We start from the raw sequence: 21,914 nt of genomic DNA on the forward strand, positions 1-21,914 counted from the left end.
CCTTCTTTCTGGTCCAGCTCTCACATCTGCACATGACTACTGGAAAAACCATAGCTTTGGCTAGATGGACCTTTGTTGACGAAGTGATGTCTCTGTTTTTTAATATGCTGTCTAGGTTTGTCATAGCTTTTCTTCCAAGGAGCAAGCATCTATTAATTTCATGCTGCAGTCACAGTCCACAGTGATTTTGGAGCCCAGGAAAATAAAATCTGTCACTATTTTCACTTTTTCCCCCATCTATTTGCCATGAAGTGATGGGAACAGATTCTATGATCTTAGTTTTTTGAATATTGAGTTAAGCCAGCTTTTTCACTCTCCTCGTTCACCTTCATCAAGAGACTCCTTTGTTCTTCTTCGCTTTCTGCCATAAAGGTTGTATCATCTGCATATCTGAGGTTATTGATATTTCTCCCAGCAAATTTGATTCCAGCTTGAGCTTCATCCAGCCCAGCATTTCACATGATGTTCTCTATATACAAGTTAAATAAGCAGGGTGACAATATATTTTTATTTTTAATTGAAGTGTAATTGCTTTACAGTGTTGTACAACCACATGAAATAGCTCTAAATGTGCACATATCCTCTCTCTGTCGAGCTTCCCCACCACCATCACACCCTCTAGGTCATCACAGAGCACCATGCTGAGCTCCCTGTGTTCTGTACCAACTTCCCACTGGCTATCTGTGTTACACGTGGGAGTATATATATTCCAGTGCTTCTCTCTCAATCCATCCCACCCTCTCCTTCCCCAGCTGTGTCCACAAGCCCATTCTCTACTTCTGTGTCTCTGTTCTTGCCCTGTAAATAGGTTCATCAGTACCATTTTTCTAGATTCCACATATATGTATTAATATATGATATTTGTTTTCCACATTCTGACCTACTTCACTTTGTATAACAGGCTCTAGGTTCATCCACCTCACTACAACTGACCCAAGTTCATTCTTTTTATGGCTGAGCAATATTCCATTGTATAGATTGTACCACAATTTCTTTATCCATATTCTGTCCATGGACATCTAAGTTGCTTCCATGTCCTACTTATTGTAAATAGTGCTGCAGTGAATATTGGGATACATGTGTCTTTTTGAATTATGGTTTTCTCAGGGTATATGCCTAGTAGTGGGATTTCTGGTTCATACGGTAGTTTTATTCCTAGTTTTTTGAGTAATCTCCCTACTGTTCTCCATAGTGACTGTATCCATTTACATTCCCACCAACAATGCAAGAGGGTTCCCTTTTTCTACATTCTCTCTCGCGTGTTATTGTTTATAGACTTTGTGATGATGACCATTCTAGTGGGTGTGAGGTAATACCTCATGGTGGTTTTGATTTGCATTTCTCTAATAATGAGCGTACTGAGCATTTTTTCATGTGTTTGTTGACCATTTTCTGTGTCTTCTTTGGAGGAATGTCTGGTTAGGTCTTCTGCCCATTTTTTGATTGTTTTTCTGATCCTGTGTTGCATAAACTGCTTGTATAGTTTGGAGACTGATCTTTTGTCAGTTGTTTCATTTGCGGTTATTTCCTCCCATTCTGAGGATTGTCTTTTCCTTTGTTTATAGTTTTTGTTTATAGTTTTCTTTGCTTTGCCAAAGCTTTTAAGTTTAATTAGGTCCTGCTACTTTATTTTTGTTTTTGTTTCCATTACTCTAAGAGGTGGGTCAAAAGGATCTTGCTGTGAATTGTGTCAAAGAGTGTCCTTTTTCCTCTTAAGAGTTTTGAGTTTCTGGCCTTATATTTAAGGCTTTAACCCATTTTGAGTTTATTTTTGTGTATGGTGTTAGAAGGTGTTCTAGTTTCATTCTTTTACATGTAGCTGTCCCATTTTCCGAGCACCACTTATTGAAGAGGCTATCTTTTCCCCATTGTATATTCTTGCATCCTTTGTCAAAGCTAAGGTGCCCATAGGTACGTGGGTTTATCTCTGGGCTTTTTCTCTTATTTCCTTCGTCTATATGCCTGTTTTTGTGCCAGTACAATATGCCTTGATGACTAGCTTTGTAGTATAGTCTGAATTCAGGAAGATTGATTTCTCTACCTCTATTTTTCTTTCTCAGGGTTTCTTTGGCTGTTCAGGATCTTTTGTGTTTCCATAAAAATAGAGAAATTTTTTGATCTAGTTCTGTGAAAAAATGTCATTAGTAATTTGATAAGGATTTCATTGAATCTGTAGATTGCTTTGGGTAGTATAGTCATTTTCACATATTGATTCTTCTAATCCAAGAACATCTTTCTTTATTCAACTATATGATGCTTATTTATTCTTGTCCCTGTTATCAATGAAAAATGAAACTCAAGTCAGTTCACTTTCTTTTTGTTAACAGTGCTGCTAATAGTTTTGCTATAAAGTTAGCTAATCATTTCTGAGGACTTGACTAATGCATGACCTCAAAATTATTCCTTTTCTTCCCTTCCCTTTATTCTCTTACATGTTTTTGAAGATTCCAAAACACTTTTGTAGAAGATTTTGTGTATGTCACTTCATGGGAAATAGATGGGGAAACAGTGGAAACAGTGGCAGACTTTATTTATTTGGGCTCCAAAATCACTGCAGATGGTGATTGCACCCATGAAATTAAAGGACACTTACTCCTTGGGAGGAAAGTTATGACCAACCTAGATAGCATATTCAAAAGCAGAGACATTACTTTGCCAACAGAGGTCCATCTAGTCAAGGCTGTGGTTTTTCCAGTGATCATGTATGGATGTGAGAGTTGGACTGTGAAGAAGGCTGAGCGCTGAAGAATTGATGCTTTTGAACTGTGGTGTTGGAGAAGACTCTTGAGAGTCCCTTGGACTGCAAGGAGATCCAACCAGTTCATTCTAAAGGAGATTGGTCCTGGGTGTTCTTTGGAAGGAATGATGCTAAAGCTGAAACTCCAGTACTTTGGCCACCTCATGTGAAGAGTTGACTCATTGGAAAAGAGTCTGATGCTGGGAGGGATTGGGGGCAGGAGGAGAAGGGGATGACAGAGGATGAGATGGCTAGATGACATCACTGACTCAATGGATGTGAGTTTGAGTGAACTCCAGGAGTTGGTGATGGACAGGGAGGCCTGGCATGCTGCGATTCATGGGGTCGCAGAGTCAGACACGACTGAGCGACTGAACTGAACTGCACTGATACACACATATACACATAAACCTATCACCGACTAGGAACTAAAACAGAAAGATTAAAAACACTAAAATATACACAAGTATACATTCCATTGCCTTCAGATCAATGATATCATCACATGTCATTCAGCCTCTGGAAAATTCCACTGTATTTTTATGAGAAGATGAGAGTGAAAAGACAACTGACCTCTTAGTTCTATTACAAAATAATTTTTGCTTCCCCGGCTTCCTGGAAACATCTTAGGCTCCCTCGAGGAGTCTTTCAGTCATACTTTGAGAGCTATTGTCATAGATAATTGAAAGATAATCAGATCTGCAATTGTAATATACTTGCATATATTCAGATTTCCAAAGTTCTTCTTAATAGTGTAGTTTACTAAATTTTAGCCAGTAAGAAATAGTATTGTATGTGTGTATATTAACAAGCTAATTTTTCCCTTGTCTTCAGTTATGGAAATTCTTGAAGCCCAATACTCCACTGGAGTCCCGGATTTCTAAGCAATGGTGTGAAATTGGTTTCCAAGGTGATGATCCTAAAACAGATTTCCGAGGAATGGGACTTTTGGGACTGTACAATTTGCAGTAAGTAAAATGAAGAATGGTTGAGCTTTAAAGTTATGTCTGGCCTCCTTATATAGAAATGTCAAAGTTGAGTTATTAGTCCTAGAAGCTACTTCCCAGAAGACTCCAAGTAAACATTCAAGTCCTCTGACTTCAACTCAGGTTCATAAAATTTAAAAAACTACTACCATCTTCCTTTTATCTGGCAAACTTCATGCATTCTTTTAAACAAGTCTCAAATTTATTTTAATTATTTATTATGAAAAATTTCAGTTGTATACAAAAACAGAGGGAAGATTATAAAGAATCCCCTTTATACTGATCATCCAGATTTAGTAATTATTGACATTTTGAAATACTTGCAGCACTTTTTTTTTGGTAGAATTATGTTAATGAAAATCTTATACTGTTTGTAGTTTCAGTCTCATATGTCAATATGTAGCTTTAGAAGACATGAATATTACCTTACATTAACCCCAATGACATTATTACACCTAACAAAATTAACAATGATTCCTTGGTATTATCTATATCCTGACCATATTCAAATTTCCTAATTCTCTCAAAAATGTCTTTTATAGCTGGTTTGTCATAATCCAGTTCCATGTAAGATCTATGCATTGCACTTAATGATTATCTTTCTGGTCTTTTTTAATTCAAGCAATTTCCCCCCCTCTATCCTCTCCTTTTGCACTCCCAGTCATGTCATTAAACTCATACAAGAATCTAGGTCAAGTTTCCAGTACTATAAAATGTCCCACAGTCTATATTTGTCTGTTTGCATCTGTACCCATCCCGGTATTTCTTGAAAATAAGAGATATTCGGAAACACTTGAATAGGTTCATGTTGAGAGTGTCGCATCCCCACTCTCAGTTTTATGCTGAGATGAATCAGAGGAATCACAGCCTGATGGCTCCGTTGCCATCTAGCCATTTAACCATTTCCTCCAGTGATCGTCACTGAACCAATTAATTGTACATAGAATGCTTCTCTAATTTTGTTATTCTTCCCACAGTTTTTGGCTGGAATTCTGTAAAGACAGTTTCTTTTATTAAATATGGTTGTTTGATTTCTCTAAAATACAGGCAGGCTAGCTGCTCAAGTAAATAAGTTACCAGTTTTCAGAGGGAGGAGTTGGTGCCCTAGTTCTTTTGTTAGTGATCACACTTTTTTTTTCTTGGCTTTATCTCTATATTTTTAATTATCATTTTAACTCCTGGTTTTTGTATGTTTATGTGATTTAATAATTGTCCTCATTATTTTTTTCATGCTTAAATTAGGTCATTTGTAGCCATTCATTTTCAAGAAAAAAGGAGTCCTTGTAGGTTGTTCCTAGGAAGGGTAGTGATATGTTTTTAAAAGAAGAAAACTGACATTTTTAATAGCACCCATTTTCCCCCTAGATCTTTGCTTTTATTTTAAATTTAAGAAGTTTAATATCACCCATGCCTTTTCTTAAGATGGTAAATATTTTATACAATTTTAAAGGTCATATTAAATTTACAGTTATTAGAAAATTTTGCTTCCATTCCCCATGTTTTAAAATACATCCTTATAGCTTGTCCTACACCCAACAGTTTGTATCTCTTTTAGCCTGATTTTGTCCCTCCTCCCTCTCTCCACTGGTAACCACTAGTTTGTTCTTTGTGTGAATAGTCACCCATTCTTTTATGAAGTGTTTTAAATGTTACATTATTATGTAATGTGTGAATGAATAGAAAAGTAAAGGTGGGGTTGCAAATAAGTATGTAAAGGATGAGCTTTTGATAAGTACAGCTGGGACGTTCTATTTGAAAAATAAATATCTATCTTGCCTCAGTTTACAAGATGAATGTCAAAAACAACTGTTTACAACTTTTAGGAGAAAATCTTTGAAATATGTGAGTAAAGAGGGATCTCTTAAAGACAAAAACCAAAAAAGCCCAGCTGTAAAAGAGAAATCAATGGCTCTCAGACATTAAAAGTGAAACTTTCTGTAAGATAAGCCACCATAGACAAAATGAAAACCAAGATTGACATTCATATACATGATAAAGGATCCATCTCTAGTATATTAGGCTCTGAGGGTTTATTTATCTTATTTATTTGAATGTATTTGTAGATATACTGGACCAAGAAATAGTAACAGATAGGCTATAAAAGAAGAAACCTAGATGATCAACAAAAGTATGAAGAGACTCAATTTCATTAATAATCACAGATATGTTTATGAAATTTGCTGACTATCTTTGAACTTTTTGTAAGAAAATTTAAGAGCTTGTTTTATCCTTTAGATATATTCAGGAAATTATATACACATCAAATCAAATAATATATGCTATACTTAATTGTATTTTATAATTGCCTTTACGAAGTAACTTTTATGATATATTTTTGAGGGTATGTAAGCTTTTTGTATTTGTTAGGAAATTCATTGCCCCTTTTCCCCCAAAACAGAATTTTAACATCTCTATGCTCTGTAAGATATTTTCATCCAAAATTTACCCCAAGAATATTCTCCAAGAAAATACACTGACCCTCATCTAGTCTCATCCTTTCTCTGCTGTTTGGCTGTCAGAACCTCTCACCATGTTGCCTTCAACCAGGCCTTTTCTGCCTTCTGAGGGGCCTCATCCTGCCTTCCTATTAAGAGTCTGTAACCCTCTTCTGTAAAGCAATTATCCTTCAATTAAAAAATAAATTAAAAGCAAACAAACAAAAGAATCTATAACTCTCATTAAGAATATCTTTGGCTCTCTGGGGAATGGTAAAGTTCATAATTAAATGTTCAAACCTACTGGAATCATTCCTAAAACTGTGGATTTTACAACTACCCTATTAGATTCTCATTGTATTTAGAAAATTCTGTTATGAAAAGCTGTTCATTCTCTGGAGGAGCTGAAACAAGTGATATCACTTATGTTGGTATCCATCTCTGAATCCGAAATGACCTCAAATTGGATTGAAATGAATGTATTCATAAGGTCTGGAGTTATGGTTTTCTTTTCCCTCCAACTGCAGGTATTTTGCAGAAAGAGATGCTGCAGCAGCTCAGCAGGTCCTCTCTGATTCTCTTCACCCCAAATGCAGGTAATCATTAAAAATAAAAGGTGAATTAGGTTTTGTAAATTAGGTAGAATTAACTTCATCTCCTATATGGCTCTATTGATGAGATTCTCAAGAGAGTCAAGCCACCAAAAGTGAGGCTTACAGCTCTTTTAAACAAGCACTTTTGACAAATGCTGAATAGGAAAGTTAAAATGTCAGACTTGTTACAGGTTTTAGGATGTAGAGTGGCACAGTTCAAGTGAAATATGTATTTACCTGAAGGGATTAGTAGTACCCCTGATGTCTGAGAAGACTGAGTAGTAGATGGGCATAGAGGAAGGAGACAGTAGAGTAGGAAAGAAGTGAAACACAAGAGACCAGAGAGGGGGAATAGAGGGAAGAATGGAAGTCTTGGAGTCAGAGACCAAGTGAGAACGTCTGAAATTGCTGAGGCTCTTTTATTTTCTTAATAAAATTCCAGATTGTAAATTGTTTGTGTTTTCATTTAACTTTCTAAAATTTTTTTTAACCGATTGCATTAAGGGATATCACTAAAGAGGAAATAAGGTATTTTTCTTTGCTTTTGCTTTTTCTCACTTTTATTTTAGGCTAAGTATGGGTAAGAATTTTTCAAGAAATATAAATTCATGAAAAATTTCTAAAAGCAAACATTTCCCGACATTTTATATAATATAGTTCGTTACATTTGGCCTGCGTTTTGGTAAAGGAAAAATCAGATTAGACTGACCTGATAGAAAATGTCAGAGTTTTTCTACAACTGTGTCTATTGAAAAAACATTTTGAAATGTCACCTAAGGCTGAACACATTACCACATATCTCTGATCCCATCTACTCCAAGAGATGGACATTTTATTTGGGAATTTTGTTGCACAAAGCATATTAACGCTTCTATTAATGTATTTCTAATTGTATTATTATGAAGAGTATATACATGCTTTAGTCACTCTCATTATAAGGAGTTCTTCTATTATATATTCATATTTTTGTATCACTTTTTGCTCCTCAGCATGAACAGAGTCCTTGTTAGTGTTCATGATTACTAAATAAGTCCCAAATTTTATCATACCACTCTCAGAATCTGTGAGTGGTATAGATTGACTTTGGGGCTCCCCTCTTATCTTATATTATACTGACTGTAGCTTCAATGGCTAAGATTCATTAAATTATACTATACTTCCCAAATTTATAATTATAATCTTTTATAAGGTTAAATTTTCATTTTGTTTATCTTTTATTTACTTTGAGAAAAACACTAAGATCCCTTAACTCTTTCTTCATACATTGCGTGGCTAAAATCAAGCTATTTTAATTTTTTAACTACATTGAATTACGTGTTTCTGTTAATGTAGAGATTCTGAAGTCTCTATAATTAAAATTGGCTGAGGAGTCTGTCTGCACTGTTATTCTGTGGAGAAGCATTAAGTAGAAGACATGAATCCTTCATGGTCCTTGGGAAGTGGCAATAAGCTTAAAATATTTGTTAATAAACTATTGGAGAGGGATTAGTTTTGTCTATGAACCATTCTGAAAGAAAAGCTTTATAATTTTATATCCTGTGTTGGCCATCAGAGAGGAAGTATTAAGGGTTTGTGTGTTTACACTTAAGAAGAGACTAGAATGTGTGGGATGGAGGGGCATGCAAATCCTTTGTCCCTCAAGCTACAAATAAAATTGACTAGATGAAGTTCAACTATTAACCACTTCAAATTGATGGTAAATGTCATTGAATGCAAATCAGAATGTCTTGAAATCACCACTGTCCTTCACCAGTATCTGAAAGAAATATTTATTAACCCATTGTGATATCACCCCAGATTCTTTCAGACCCTGAATATTTCAGGTGCTGAACAGGGAGAAGCCAGTAAATACTAAAGAAGGTTTTCCCTGTCTACCCTTCAGCAAGCATTATACATTGTTGCTCTTGTCAAGATCTATCCTGAAGTAACTTGAGGGATAAAAGTAGATTGGAGTTTAAGAGGAGAATTTTGACAGTTTGTTTTTGTGCTTGTTTGTGGTGTGGATGTTTCCTGAAGAGAGGAATTCCTTCTGTTTGGGCTCGGACATCCTATAGAGTATCATTACTTATAAGTATTGAAATGAGTGGAGGTCATTTGGCCTTTTCTTACATTTCCAATGCAGATAGATTTAATTTAACAAAATACAGAGACACTATGAATTTATAAAGCTTTGTTGAAAAGAGCTGCTTATAAATTTGTTTATACAAAATTTCTTAAATTTCACACCTAACTCTTTTTAGTTTGGGTATGAGTCGGTTAAGGCAAAAATCTCCCGATGCCTCTTTGGCTGATAATTGGCAGTTACACTTTAAAAAGAAGTGGCTTATTTTGACATGAATTAAAGACAGTTACTTTGAAGTAGAGCCAGTCATTTATAGAGTAGAAAGTACTTAGAGTAAAACACCAATTTTGCATCATGTTTTTGTGGGCTTGTGCTGTGTATAACATGTGTGTCTTTTGATGTAGTGTTTGCATTGTTTTATGAAGAACTCTTTCTCTTACTTAGATGGAAGCTAAATGTTCGTAATAACTCTAGTTTGAAAATTGTATTTAGTTCCAAGACTAACGACAGTTTTTAGTGTAGAGCACTGAATGAAGGTCACATTGGCCACAGAGAAGAGTCCAAGGTGGTTCCTGCCTACAAGATGTTGGCAGTATGGAAGTGGGTGAGAAGGGGCATAAGAAAGTACACAAAATAATAGAATGCAAGTTAGTATTTTCAGAATGCCTTTATTGTAGTACCATTTCTTCAGATAGTCTTATTCATAAGCTCCAATTATAAAAAATGTGTTAAAATGTGTCTGCTATGGGTTAGTTATCTCAGCTTAGCAAGAGGATATGCTATAGCACTTGTTGGAACAGAATTTTTAAAGCTTATGTGTCTCTCTTTCCCTTCTCCCCTCCCTCCCCCCTTTTTTTCTGTCCTTCTTTCTTTCTTTCACTATCAGTAAATGTTTATTTGGAATCTGCTGTGTATAAGACATCACAAATAAGGTTAAATAATATAATTACCATGAGGGAAAACCAGATGAAGCGCAGTGTGGGAAATCATGAGAAAGTGAGGTAGCATCTTGCTAGAGGAGAGAGCAATACCAGATGAGGTTTCATGGAGGAAGTATTGTTTGATAATTAATGGATAACATAAAAGAGTACATTTGACTTTTAGGTCTGTCTCTCACTACTGTACTATAGTGAATAAGGGATAAATACCATGGCTTTAAATAATTCCATTTCTGAGCTCTGTACAAATTGCATTGTAGCTTTTTAGTTAATAACATTTAAACTGATTAGTGTTTCATAACTTAGTTATAGGCTTCTCCACATCTAGTCAACAGTTTAAAGAAAAAACATTAAAAGAGAACAGCTGCTAATTAGAGATCAGATCTTACATATTTACTTATTTGTTCACTCATTTATTCAGCAAGTTCAGCAAAGCAGAATGGGAGAAGAAAAGGATGGATAAAGCAATTGGGTGAGTCTGGGACTCCATATATAATGGGTTGTCAGTCTGAGCCAGAACCAGAACAAAATGTCCTAAGAGCACTGCAAAAAATGGCAAGGATGAAAATCCACTTGTCCTGATGGAAATAAATAATCCAGTTTTGAAAAGGACCTGTTTATGTTATTTGGATTTACTTATATGATTATATGATACTACTTTGCTTGTGTTCTAGTCATAAGGTTTAGAAAGTTATAACTGTATGGAAATGATTTTCAAAAATCATAATTTGGAATTGTATTTGCTAGTTTGCTTTTAAGGATTTCTATCAAATGTCTAGCTATTAGTTCAAATTTTACTTTAGGACATAATGCCTCATGTCATCCAAAAATATTTCTGAACAGAGTACTTCTTTTTTATGTGCTGGATTTACAGTACCAGAGAAGACTTAAGAATCCATTTGACTTAATTTTGAATAGACATGTGGAAAATGAACTAGAAAATATACCCTGAGTATTAAGATACTAATTTTTCCTCATTTTAAAAGTAATATTTGATTTATTATAGAAAATTTCAAAAATATAGAGAAGTAAACAGAAACACCCTAGTCATATTGCTCTAATATACCCATATTAATATTTTATAGCATTTAATTCTTAGAATATTTTTGTTCACATTTGAATGTATATAATAAAACTTGGCTTGTTCCTTATATATTGTTTTATATCCTGCTTAAGTCATCTTTAGGAATATAGTTTTACTAGCTGTAGTACACGATGAGATTACCATAATTTATTTCACCAATCATGTTCTTTAGGATATGTGAATAATTTACATATCTTTGCCATATAAATGACTATCATTGCATATAAGGCTTTTTCATTTTCTTTTTTTTTCTCATATATTTGGGAATGGAATTAGTAAGTTAAAGCATACAAACTTTCAATTCTCTTGGCAAACATTATTAAAATTTTCTGTTAATAAGATTCAGAGTTTTGATAAGGCTGTGAGGAAGGGAAATCTGCCATTCTCATAATTTAATAGTAATGTAAAAATCAAATTACCATTGTTTTGAGATGCTTACTTCCCATATGTGACACACAGTTGGTGTTGTGGCTTGTACTTTACAGGTACTCGTTTGCAATTGTGGGCATCAATATAACTGATCTGGCATATAATCTACTGGTGAGCGGAGCACTAAAAACTCATTTCTACAACATCGCTCCAGAAGCTCCAACATTATCGCACTTCCAGCAAACATTCTGTAAGTGTCTCGTTGCTTAATTATTGACATAGACTTCTGTAGAGAACACTTTCAGCAAGGGCTGAAGCTGAGAGATCTTTGTGATTTGGTTGCTTTGGAGCCATTGAACTCCTCCTTTCGTTTGTATTTTGTTTTCTCATTCAAAACCACATATTTTCAGGCATCATGAATCTTTTCTCGTTCCCTCCTCTTACCTAATATTCAATGTATCAACTTCCCATCTGACTTAAAGACATCATGGATGTCTTTCTCCCTCTGATCCAGCATGACACTTAACCGTACAGGCTTTGAAAACAGCCTGAGTTGACTCCAGATCTACATTTACTACCCTCCCCTAAACCTCAGCCATCTCATCTATAAAATGGATGCAAAATGAGATGAAGATGAAATGTTTCTTTTATTGGCTAGTCCCATTGTTAGTGCTCCGTGAGCATTAGAAAGAGGAGGTGGGGGTTTAGTGGGGGATACAGATGGTGGTGGAGTTGTTGGTATTAATTTTACCGCTACCACTATTGCTACAGAGGGTAGTGTTTGCAGTTCCTTCTAACTGTAGGTGCTAATAGAGGGAATTATTGTTGACCCTGAACCTGAGGTTGCAGCTGTGCTGAGGTTTCAGATGATAAAGATCAGACTGTTTAGTAGAGTCCTGGTATGCTATTGTCCAGTTTTAAAGGCAGAATCTTAAAATGTAGCTATATGTCGTTATTATCTTTGCAGGCCAGACGTTAACTGGTTTGGAGGAACATAGAAAGATAATCTGCCAAATCATCAAGTAACCCTAAGCAACTTATAGAAGAAATGCCTTTTAAGTTATTTTGTAGTTTTTGTTGTTCAGTCGCCAAATCGCGTCGGACTTTTTGTGACCCCATGGACTGGAGCACGCCAGGCTCCTGTTCATTTAGACATTACTTATTGCACTGATGGCTTTACTTAAGCTTTTTTTTTTAGCAAGAAACTGTCAAAGTTCTTCTCCTTTTTTTTTTTTTTTTTTTAGCTTTTTTTTTTTCTTCTGTTAAGTTGGTAACCAGATCTGCACTGTTTCTAATTATGGTTGAGACCCCATCATTCCACCCCAAATCTACCACAGGAAAGTGTTGTTCCCTGGTTCATTTTTAAAATGTGATAAAGTCAAAAGTTAACAGATATTTATTTTATTTAGATTCCTAAATTAATAGTGCTTATATTATCTAGGATTCTGTCATCTCTTATATCTGCCTAATCAGGACATCCAGGGCTTCCCTGGTGGCTCAGAGGTTAAAGCGTCTGCCTGCAATGTGGGAGGCCTGGGTTCGATCCCTGGGTCGGGAAGATCCCCTGGAGAAGGAAATGGCAACCCACTCCAGTATTCTTGCCTGGAGAATCCCATGGATGGAGGAGCCTGGTGGGCTACAGTCCACGGGGTCACAAAGAGTCAGACACAACTGAGCGAGAGACTTAATCAGGACATCTGCTTTAGAAAGCAGATCCCTAACAGGTGGCATGGAAAGTAAGAAGCAACCTGATTTATTCCACAAGACTCTCCAAAAGGTTTAAGAATTGGCAGCATTAAATATCTCATAAATGAGGGTTAACATAAGACCAAAACTGGCAAGTTTGCTTGAAAATATGTTAAGAATCTCTTAGAGGCCTAAATCCCATTTTCCAAGAGACAGCTTCTGTCCTGACGCCTCCTCAGCAAAGGCTGGTTACTTTCCAGAGAGAGAAAAAGAAAGGGTTTCTGGTCTTATGAGAATCAGGTACAGCTAATGGCAAACCATACTGAAAGTGATGATGAAGACTGAGACCCAGGCTCCTTCTCCTACCCGGTTCCTATCACTTTGGCAGCCAGTCAAGAGATTGACAAAGGCCTTCTCTGAAATCTGAACATCTCAAGAGAAAATAGCTGAAAACGCTGACCTCTGGGTCTGTCCCGTGAAACAGCCTAGCCATATCACTGTACAGTCATGCTCACTATCAGCAAAACCTACCTAGTGCTTAGCACTTCCAATTAACTTTTACTCCAATTGGCTTTTTATTTAGTAAAATACACTGCAGAGAGCCAAATTATTATCAGATGTTTGAGTGAGATGCTTAAAAACATGTCCTTAAATTCTTTGACACTTCTTCTGTTAAAAAGTAGGGTTTTTGTGTTCCTGTCATCCCAGCCCAATTGGGCTGACCAGTTGGTTGACCAGTAGAATAAGCAGAATTCATTCTATGTGACTTCTAGGGCTACATTAGGAAAGGCTTTCATTTGTGGGTAAAGAATATGTGGTACATATATACAATGGAATGCAGTACTACTCAGCCATAAAAAAAGAATGAAATAATGCCATTTGTAGTAACATGAATGCAACTAGAGATTATAATACTAAGTGAAGTAAGTCAGAAAGAGAAAGACAAATACCATATGATATCACTTATATGTAGAATCTAAATTATGACACAAACGAACCTCTCTATGAAACAAAAACAAACCCAGGGATGTAGAGAACAGATTTGTGGTTGCCAAGGAACAGCAGATTGGGGAAGGGATGGAATGAGGTTGGAGTTAGCAGACGCAACTCCAACAAGATAAACAACAAGGTCTTACTGTATATCCTAGGGAACTATATTCAGTATCCTATGATAAACCATAATGGAAAAGAATATTATAAAGAATGTGCATATATGTATAACTGAGTCACTTTAACTATGCAGAAGAAATTAACAAAACATTGTAACACAACTATATATCAATAAAATAATATTTTTAAAGAAAAAAAGTTTTGATCTGGAGATCAAGGATTGAGCTGCCTTTGGAAGCATGAACCACCATTTAAGGGATCTGATTCCTTTGTGTTGTGAGGAAATCCAGGACATACAGAGGAGCCATATGTAGTAATCGAGACTGACAGCCTCAGAGGAGGTCCCAGTGGATAGTCAGCATCCACTAGACATGTGAGTGAATATGCCTCCAAATGATTCCTGCCACCAGCTGTCAAGTCACCACCCCCAACCTTCAGATCTTCCCATTTGAGACTCCAGGCATTGTGGATCCATCCCTCTTATCAGTCAGTCAGTTCAGTTGCTCAGTCATGTCCAACTCTCTGTGACCCTGTGGACCCTTTGAGAGCCCATGGACTTCCCGGTCCATCACTAACTCCCAGAGCACATTAAACTCAAGTCCATTGAATCAATCATACCATCCAACCATCTCATCTTCTATCATCCTCTTCTCCTCCTGCCTTCAATCTTTCCGAGCATTAGAGTCTTTTCCAATAAGTCGGTTCTTTGCCTCAGGTGGCAAAAGTATTGGAGTTTCAGCTTCAGCATCAGTCCTTCCAGTGAATATTCAGGACTGATTTCCTTTAGGATTGACTGGTTTGATCTCTTTGCTGTCCAAGGGACTCTCAAGAGTCTTCTCCAACGCTAGAGTTCAAAAGCATCAATTCTTTGGCACTCAGCTTGCTTTATGGTCCAACTCTCACATCTATACATGACTAGTGGAAAAACCAGAGCTTTAACTAGACAGATTTGTTGGTAAAGTAATGTCTCTGCTTTTTAATATACTGTCTAGTTTGGTCATGGCTTTTCTTCCAGGGAGCAAGTGTCGTTTAATTTCATGGCTACAGTCACCATCTGCAGTGATTTTGGAACCTAAGAAAATAAAGTCTGTCACTATTTACACTGTTTCCCCATCTATTTCCCATAAAGTGTTGGGACCGGATGCCATGATCTTCGTTTTTTGAATGCTGAGTTTTAAGCTAGCTTTTTCACTCTCCTCTTTCACTTTCATCAAGAGGCCCTCTAGTTCCTCTTCACTTTCTGCCATAAGAGTGGTATCATCTGCATATCTGAGGTTATTGATATTTCTCCTGGCAGTCTTAATACCAACTTGTGCTTCATCCAGTCCGGCACTTCACATGATGTACTCTGAATATAAGTTAAATAAGCAAGGTGAGAATATAGAGCCTTGACGTACTCCTTTCCCTATTTGGAACCAGTCTGTTGTTCCATGTCCGGTTCTAACTGTTGCTTCTTGACCTGCATACAGATTTCTCAGGAGGCAGATAAGGTGGTCTGGTATTCCCATCTCTTGAAGAATTTTCCACAATTTGTTGTGATCCACACAGTCAAAGGCTATAGCACAGTCAATGAAGCAGAAATCACGTTTAGAATCCCTCTTATGCCCTTTCCTAATTCCTGATAACCCATTGAATAAATGAGTATATTAAAATGGTTCTTTTAAGCCACAGAATTTTGGAATAATTTCTCAAGCAGCCCTCTGTTCATTTCAGTTCAGTTGCTCAGTCATTTGTGACTCTTTACAACAACATGGACTGCAGCACACCAGGCATCCCTGTCTATCACCCAGCTCCCAGAGCTTGCTCAAACTCATGTCCATCGAGTCGGTGATGCCATCCAACCAGCTCATCCTCTGTCGTCCCCTTCTCCTCCTGCCTTCAATCTTTCCCAGCATCAGGGTCTTTTCAAATGAGACAGTTCTTCACATCAGGTGGCCAGAGTATTGAAGTTTCAGCTTCAGCATCAGTCCTTCCAGTGAACACCCAGGACTGATTTCCTTTAGGATGGACTGGTTGGATCTCCTTGCAGCCCAAGGGACTCTCAAGAGTCTTCCCCAATACCACAATTCAAAAGCATCAATTCTTCAGCACTCAGCTTTCTTTATAGTCCAATTCTCACATGCATAATGACTACTGGAAAAATTATAGCTTTGGCTAGACAGATCTTTGTCACCAAAGTAATGTCTCTGGTTTTTAATATGCTATCTAGATTGGTCATAGCTTTCTTCCAAGGAGCAATCATCTTCTAATTTTATGGCTGTGGAGCCCCCCAAAATAAAGTCTGTTACTGTTTCCACCGTTTCCCCATCTATTTGCCATGAAGTGATGGGACCAGATACCATGATCTTCTTTTTTTGAATGCTGAGTTTTAAGCCAGCTTTTTCACTCTCCTCTTTCACTTTCATCAAGAGACTCTTTAGTTCCTCTGTGCTTTCTGCCATAAAAGGGTGGTGTCATCTGCGTATCTGAGGTTATTGTTATTTCTCCCAGCAGTCTTGATTCCAGCTTGTGATTCATCCAGCTAAGCATTTCACATGATGTATTCTGCATATAAGTTAAATAAGCAGAGTGACAATATGTAACCTTAACATACTCCTTTCCCGATTTGAAACCTGTCTTTTTTTCCATTTCCGGTTCTAACTGTTGCTTCTTGACTTGCATACAGATTTCGCAGGAGACGGGTCAGGTGGTCTAGTAGTCCCATCTCTTGAAGAATTTTCCGCAGTTGTGATCCACACAGTCAAAGGCTTTGGCATAGTCAATAATGCAGACATAGATGTTTTTCTGGAACTCACTTGCTTTTTCCATGATCCAACGGATGTTGACAATTTGATCTCTGGTTCCTCTGCCTTTTCTAAGTCCAGCTTGAACATCCAGAAGTTCATGGTTCACATACTGTTGAAGCCTAGCTTGGAGAACTTTGAGCATTACTTTGCTAGTCTATGAGAGATGAGTGCAACTGTGCAGTTATTTGAACACTCTTTGGCATTGCCTTTCTTTGGGATTGGAATGAAAACTGACCTTTCCAGTCCTGTGGCCACTGCTAAATTTTCAAATTTGCTGGCATATTGAGTGCAGCCCTAGATAGCAAAAACAGTAAGGAAAGCCTCAAGCATGAAAGAGAGTCTAAAGCAGGCAGAAATAAAGCCGCTCTAAAGAAATAGAAACAAGGCAGAGAGAAGAAAACTTTAAAAATGTGTATCATTACTGTCCCCAGGAGATAAGAGCAGAATTGCTACTATGAAACACGAACAAGGTGCCATAGAATGAGCACTCAGAGAACAAAAGAGTACTCTTAGAAATTAAAAATCAGATTACATAAATGAAACCTTGAGGGAGAATTAGAAGATAAAGCTGGAAACTCTTCCAGAAAGTAGAACAAGAAATATAGATGGGAAACAGAAAAGAAAGATTTGAAAGGACCATTCTTAGACATCTATAATAGAAGGGCTAGAAAAAGAACAGTGAAACTAAGGGGAATGAATCAAAGTAATACATCAAGAAAAATATTCACAACTGAAGGATGACTTTCATATTTCAGCTAGTAAGAACTAGCATAATAGATTAAAATGGATTCACACTCAGGTCCATATCATTGTGAAATTTTATGACTTAGGGAAGAAATGATTCTAAATATTTCCAAGTGTGTCACATAAAGAATTGAGAATTAAGATGGCATTGAACTTCTCAACAGCAACATTTTATTCTAGAAAATGGTAGAATAATGTCTTCAAACATTTGAGAATGTTATTTAAAATCTAAGGGAATATAGTTTCCGATTTAGAATTCTATAACCAGTCTAACTTACTAGTTAAGTGTGGGAATAAAATAAACACATTTTTTAAATACAAGGTCTTAAACATTTTACTTTTTTGTATCTTTATAAGAAAGTTCTTAAAGGATGTATTTCCAGGAAATAAGAGAGTAATCCTTACAGGAATAAGTGGGGTCCAGAAAGCAGGAGATCTATAAAGAAAGAGAAGAGAATCTTCAGAATGAAGGAAGTAAAAAAATCAAGCAATGGAAAATATGTTATTTAGAGATATGGAAGTCAGTAATCAAAGAATCAACTGAATGAATTGAAATGTTTATTTAAAGAAGCAGGAATTAGGATAGGAAGGGTTTCTGGGGTTTTGTTTGTGTTTTGTAACAAAACTTCTAAACTATTTGACTCTATGTATAGTTTGACGCTCTTCATCATTAATTGGGCTTCCCTTGTGGCTCAGCTGGTAAAGAATCCGCCTGCAGGGCAGGAGACCTAGGTTCGATCCCTGGGTTGGGAAGATCCCCTGGAGAAGGAAAAGGCTACCTACTCCAGTATTCTGGCCTGGAGAATTCCATGGACTGTATAGCCCTTGGTGTCTCAAAGAGTTGGACACAACTGAGTGACTTTCACTTTCACTTTCATCATTAATTATTGGGGCTTCCCTGGTGGTTCAGTGGTAAAGAGTCTGCCTGCAAATGCAGGAAGTTAGATCCCTGGATTGGGAAGATACTCTGGAGGAGGAAATGGCAACCCACTCCAGTATTCTTGCCTGGGAAATCCCATGGACAGAGGAGCCTGGCGGGCTAGTCCACATGGTTGAAAAAGAGTTGGACATGACTTAGCGACTAAACAACAGCATCACTAATTATTAGAGAAATATAAATCAAAACTACAATAAGATTTCACCTCACTCTGGTCAGAATGGCCATCATAAAAAAATCTACAAATAATAAATGCTGGAGCGGGCATGGAACAAAAGGAACCCTCCTACACTGTTGGTGAGAATGTAAGTTGATACAGCTACTATGGAGAACAGTGTAGACGTTCCTTAAAAAAAAAAAAAAAAAAAATAGAACTGCAATCCCATTCTTGGGCATATATCCAGAGAAGACTATAATTCAAAAGGTTACATGCACACCATGTTCATTGCAGCATTATTTACAGTAGCCAAGGAATGGAAGCAACCTAAATGTCCATCAACAGATGAATGGATAAAGAAGATATGATATAGACAGATGGATAGATACACACACACACACAATGCAGTATTACTCAGACATAAAAAAAGAATGAAATAATGCCAATTATAGCAGCATGGATGGACCTTGAGATTATCCTACTAAATGAAGTTAACCAGGCAAAGACAAATATCATATGATATAGCTTTTATGTGAAATCTGAAAAAAATACAAATGAACTTAGTAACAACAACAAAAAAGATAGACTGACCCACAGCAGTGGAAAACAAATTATGGCTACCAAAGGGGAAAGGTGGGGAGGTTAACTTAGGAGGTTGGGATTTACTTATACACACTATACATAAAATAGATAACTAAGAAGGACCTATTGTATAGCATAAAAGTATACTGACTATGTTGTAATAACCAAAAAGGGAAAGAATATGAAAAAGAATAGGTATATATATGTATAACTGAATTATTTTGCTGTACACCTGAAACTAATAACAACATTGTAAATCAACTGTACATCAATAAGTTCATTGACTATTCTAAAGCTTTTGACTGTGGATCACACAAACTGTGGAAAATTCATCAGAGATTGGAATACCAGACCATCTTACCTGCCTCCTGAAAAACCTGTATGTAGGTCAAGAAGCAACAGTTAAAACTGGACAGGGAACAATGGACTGGTTCCAAATTGGCAAAGGAGTAGGTCAAGGCTGCATATTGATATTGTCACCCTGCTTATTTAACTTCTGTGCAGAGTACACCATGCAAAATGCCAGGCTGGAAGACTCACAAGCTGAGACCAAGATTGCCAGGAGAATTATCGACAACCTCAGATATGCAGATGATTCCACTCTAATGACAGAAAGTGAAGAGGAACTAAAAAGAGTCTCTTGATGAGGGTGAAAGAGGAGAGTGAAAAAACTGGCTTGAGACTCAACATTAAAAAAACTAAGATCATGGCATTCGGTCCCATCATTTCATGTAAATAGATGGGGAAAAAGTTGAAACAGGGCAGATTTTATCTTCTTGAGCTGTAAAATCACTGCAGATGGTGACTGTAGCCACAAAATTAAAGATGCTTGCTCCTTGGAAGAAAAGCAATGACAAACCTAGACAGTGTATTAAAAAGCAGAGACATCACTTTGCCGACAAAGATCCATAGAGTCAAAGCTGTGACTTTGCCAGTAGACATATATGGATGTGAGAATTGGACCATAAAGAAAACTGCCAAAAAAATTGATGCTTTTGAATTGTGGTGCTGGAGAAAAAGACTCTTGAGAGTCCGTTAGACACCAAGGAGATCATACCAGTCAATCCTAAAGGAAACGAATTCTGAATATTCATAAGGACTGATGCTAAAGCTGAAGCTCCAGTACTTTGACCACCTATGTAAAGAGCCAATTCACTGGAAAAGACGCTGATGCTGGGAAAGATTGAGAGTAGGAGGAGAAGGGCAACAGAGGATGAGATGGTTGGATAGTATCAGAACTGAGTAGACATGAATTTATGCAGACTCTGGGAGATAGTGAAGGACAGGGAAGCATGGCATGCTACAGTCCATGGGGTCACAGAGAGTCAGACACAACTTAGCAACTGAATAGCAAAAACATGTATAACTTGAATAAAAAAGCAAATTTTAAAATACTTAAATTTTCATGACTTATTAATGGAAAGTGAAAGTCTCTTGTATTTGTGATTACAGCTCTTACTTTGACAACTAGATGATTATATTTACTCCTATAATAGAGGGACTAGGCCTCTTTAGAAGAAGCTAACTGCCCTGGATTTTTTATTCCTCTATCAAACGTAATCCGTTCTGCACATCTCCTCTGTAATATTCTTGCAGTTACCTGTGTCCTTAGGTATGTTTCTGTTGTGTACTAATCAAATGCAGTGAAGCAAAACCAGGACACAGTCAGGCAACAACAAATTTGCTGCAGTCCTGGGTTGGAAAGGCAAGTTTGTATTCCGAACAGGCATTTCATCTAGGTGAACGAATATATAAGAGCTCTGTTACTTTGACTTTACAGTATTACTCAGTGAGCACTGACTGCGCTGCCACGTCAATGTGCTATGAGAATTACATTCGATCTAAAGCTCCACTGAACGTGCAGCTGCAGTGAAATGAAATGAGATTAGGTGTAGTGAGCAGAAGGAAGTACAATGGCCACAAGAGAAAAAAGAATTAGCTTTTCTTTGACCTTCAAAAGAAGGAACTATACACAGGAATAATAACCAGAAGAAGTGAATCCACTGGAAAAGGCAGTTTATTTCATGTCCTAGCTTCCAGCCATAATTGTGTGATTGTACACCATTCAGGTATCTGTTTAAACCCGCTGTCCTCATCTGTAAAATTTAGACTTATCTGCATTTCCTATTCTATAAAGCTGTTGTAAGAATTAAATAAGACTGTAAGCAATAAAACTCTAAGCAATTAAAAAAGAAACTGGCTTCTCTTTCCTTCCTCTGCTCTCCATGTCATTATGTTAGCTTCCTTAGCTAACAAATCATTATCTGAAATTTTCTGCCTTGGTCCCTCTCCAAAAAAACTGAGAGTTGGGGAGCATGGAGCTCTACCTTATCCTTGTATCTGTTACATGTTTGTTAATTAGCAGATGAGCCAATTGGTCAGTAAGCCAAATGGATTTGTGAACACTCTGTAATGTTATACAAATGAGTGAAGTTTTGTGATTATGATATGTACCCTGGAAGCCACGCCACCATTTTCACATTTTGATTAGAATAATGTTACAGTGTCTAATTATTTTTCTGATGTGATAGAGAAAGAGTCTCAGGGAATCGGTTTTCAAGATTTACAGCTTGACTTTTGTAGCCTTGAGAGGGAGGAGAATGGTGTTAGATTATTAAAAAACCCCTCCACCTTCAACTCTTATTCTAGTCATTTAAACCTTTCAAAATGTTTTCCTATAGTTGCCTGTAAGGTAGAAAAATGGTGAA

General features: G+C 36.8%; 1 protein-coding gene across 4 annotated transcripts in view; it reads left to right on the forward strand.

Annotated features, from left to right (window-relative positions):
• Positions 1 to 21,914, forward strand: part of ELMOD1 (ELMO domain containing 1) — an 86,364-nt gene that overhangs the window by 60,528 nt on the left and 3,922 nt on the right. For all 4 annotated transcript variants that reach the window (XM_070803361.1, XM_070803362.1, XM_019975882.2 and 1 more), the window contains 4 exons: positions 3,572 to 3,705; positions 6,686 to 6,754; positions 10,173 to 10,223; positions 11,321 to 11,454. In XM_070803361.1, coding sequence (XP_070659462.1) covers positions 3,572 to 3,705; positions 6,686 to 6,754; positions 10,173 to 10,223; positions 11,321 to 11,454 — 388 coding nt within the window. The remainder of the gene's footprint in view (positions 1 to 3,571; positions 3,706 to 6,685; positions 6,755 to 10,172; positions 10,224 to 11,320; positions 11,455 to 21,914) is intronic.

The sequence above is a fragment of the Bos indicus genome, chromosome 15, assembly GCF_029378745.1.
Source record: "Bos indicus isolate NIAB-ARS_2022 breed Sahiwal x Tharparkar chromosome 15, NIAB-ARS_B.indTharparkar_mat_pri_1.0, whole genome shotgun sequence".
Classification (NCBI taxonomy): domain Eukaryota; kingdom Metazoa; phylum Chordata; class Mammalia; order Artiodactyla; family Bovidae; genus Bos; species Bos indicus.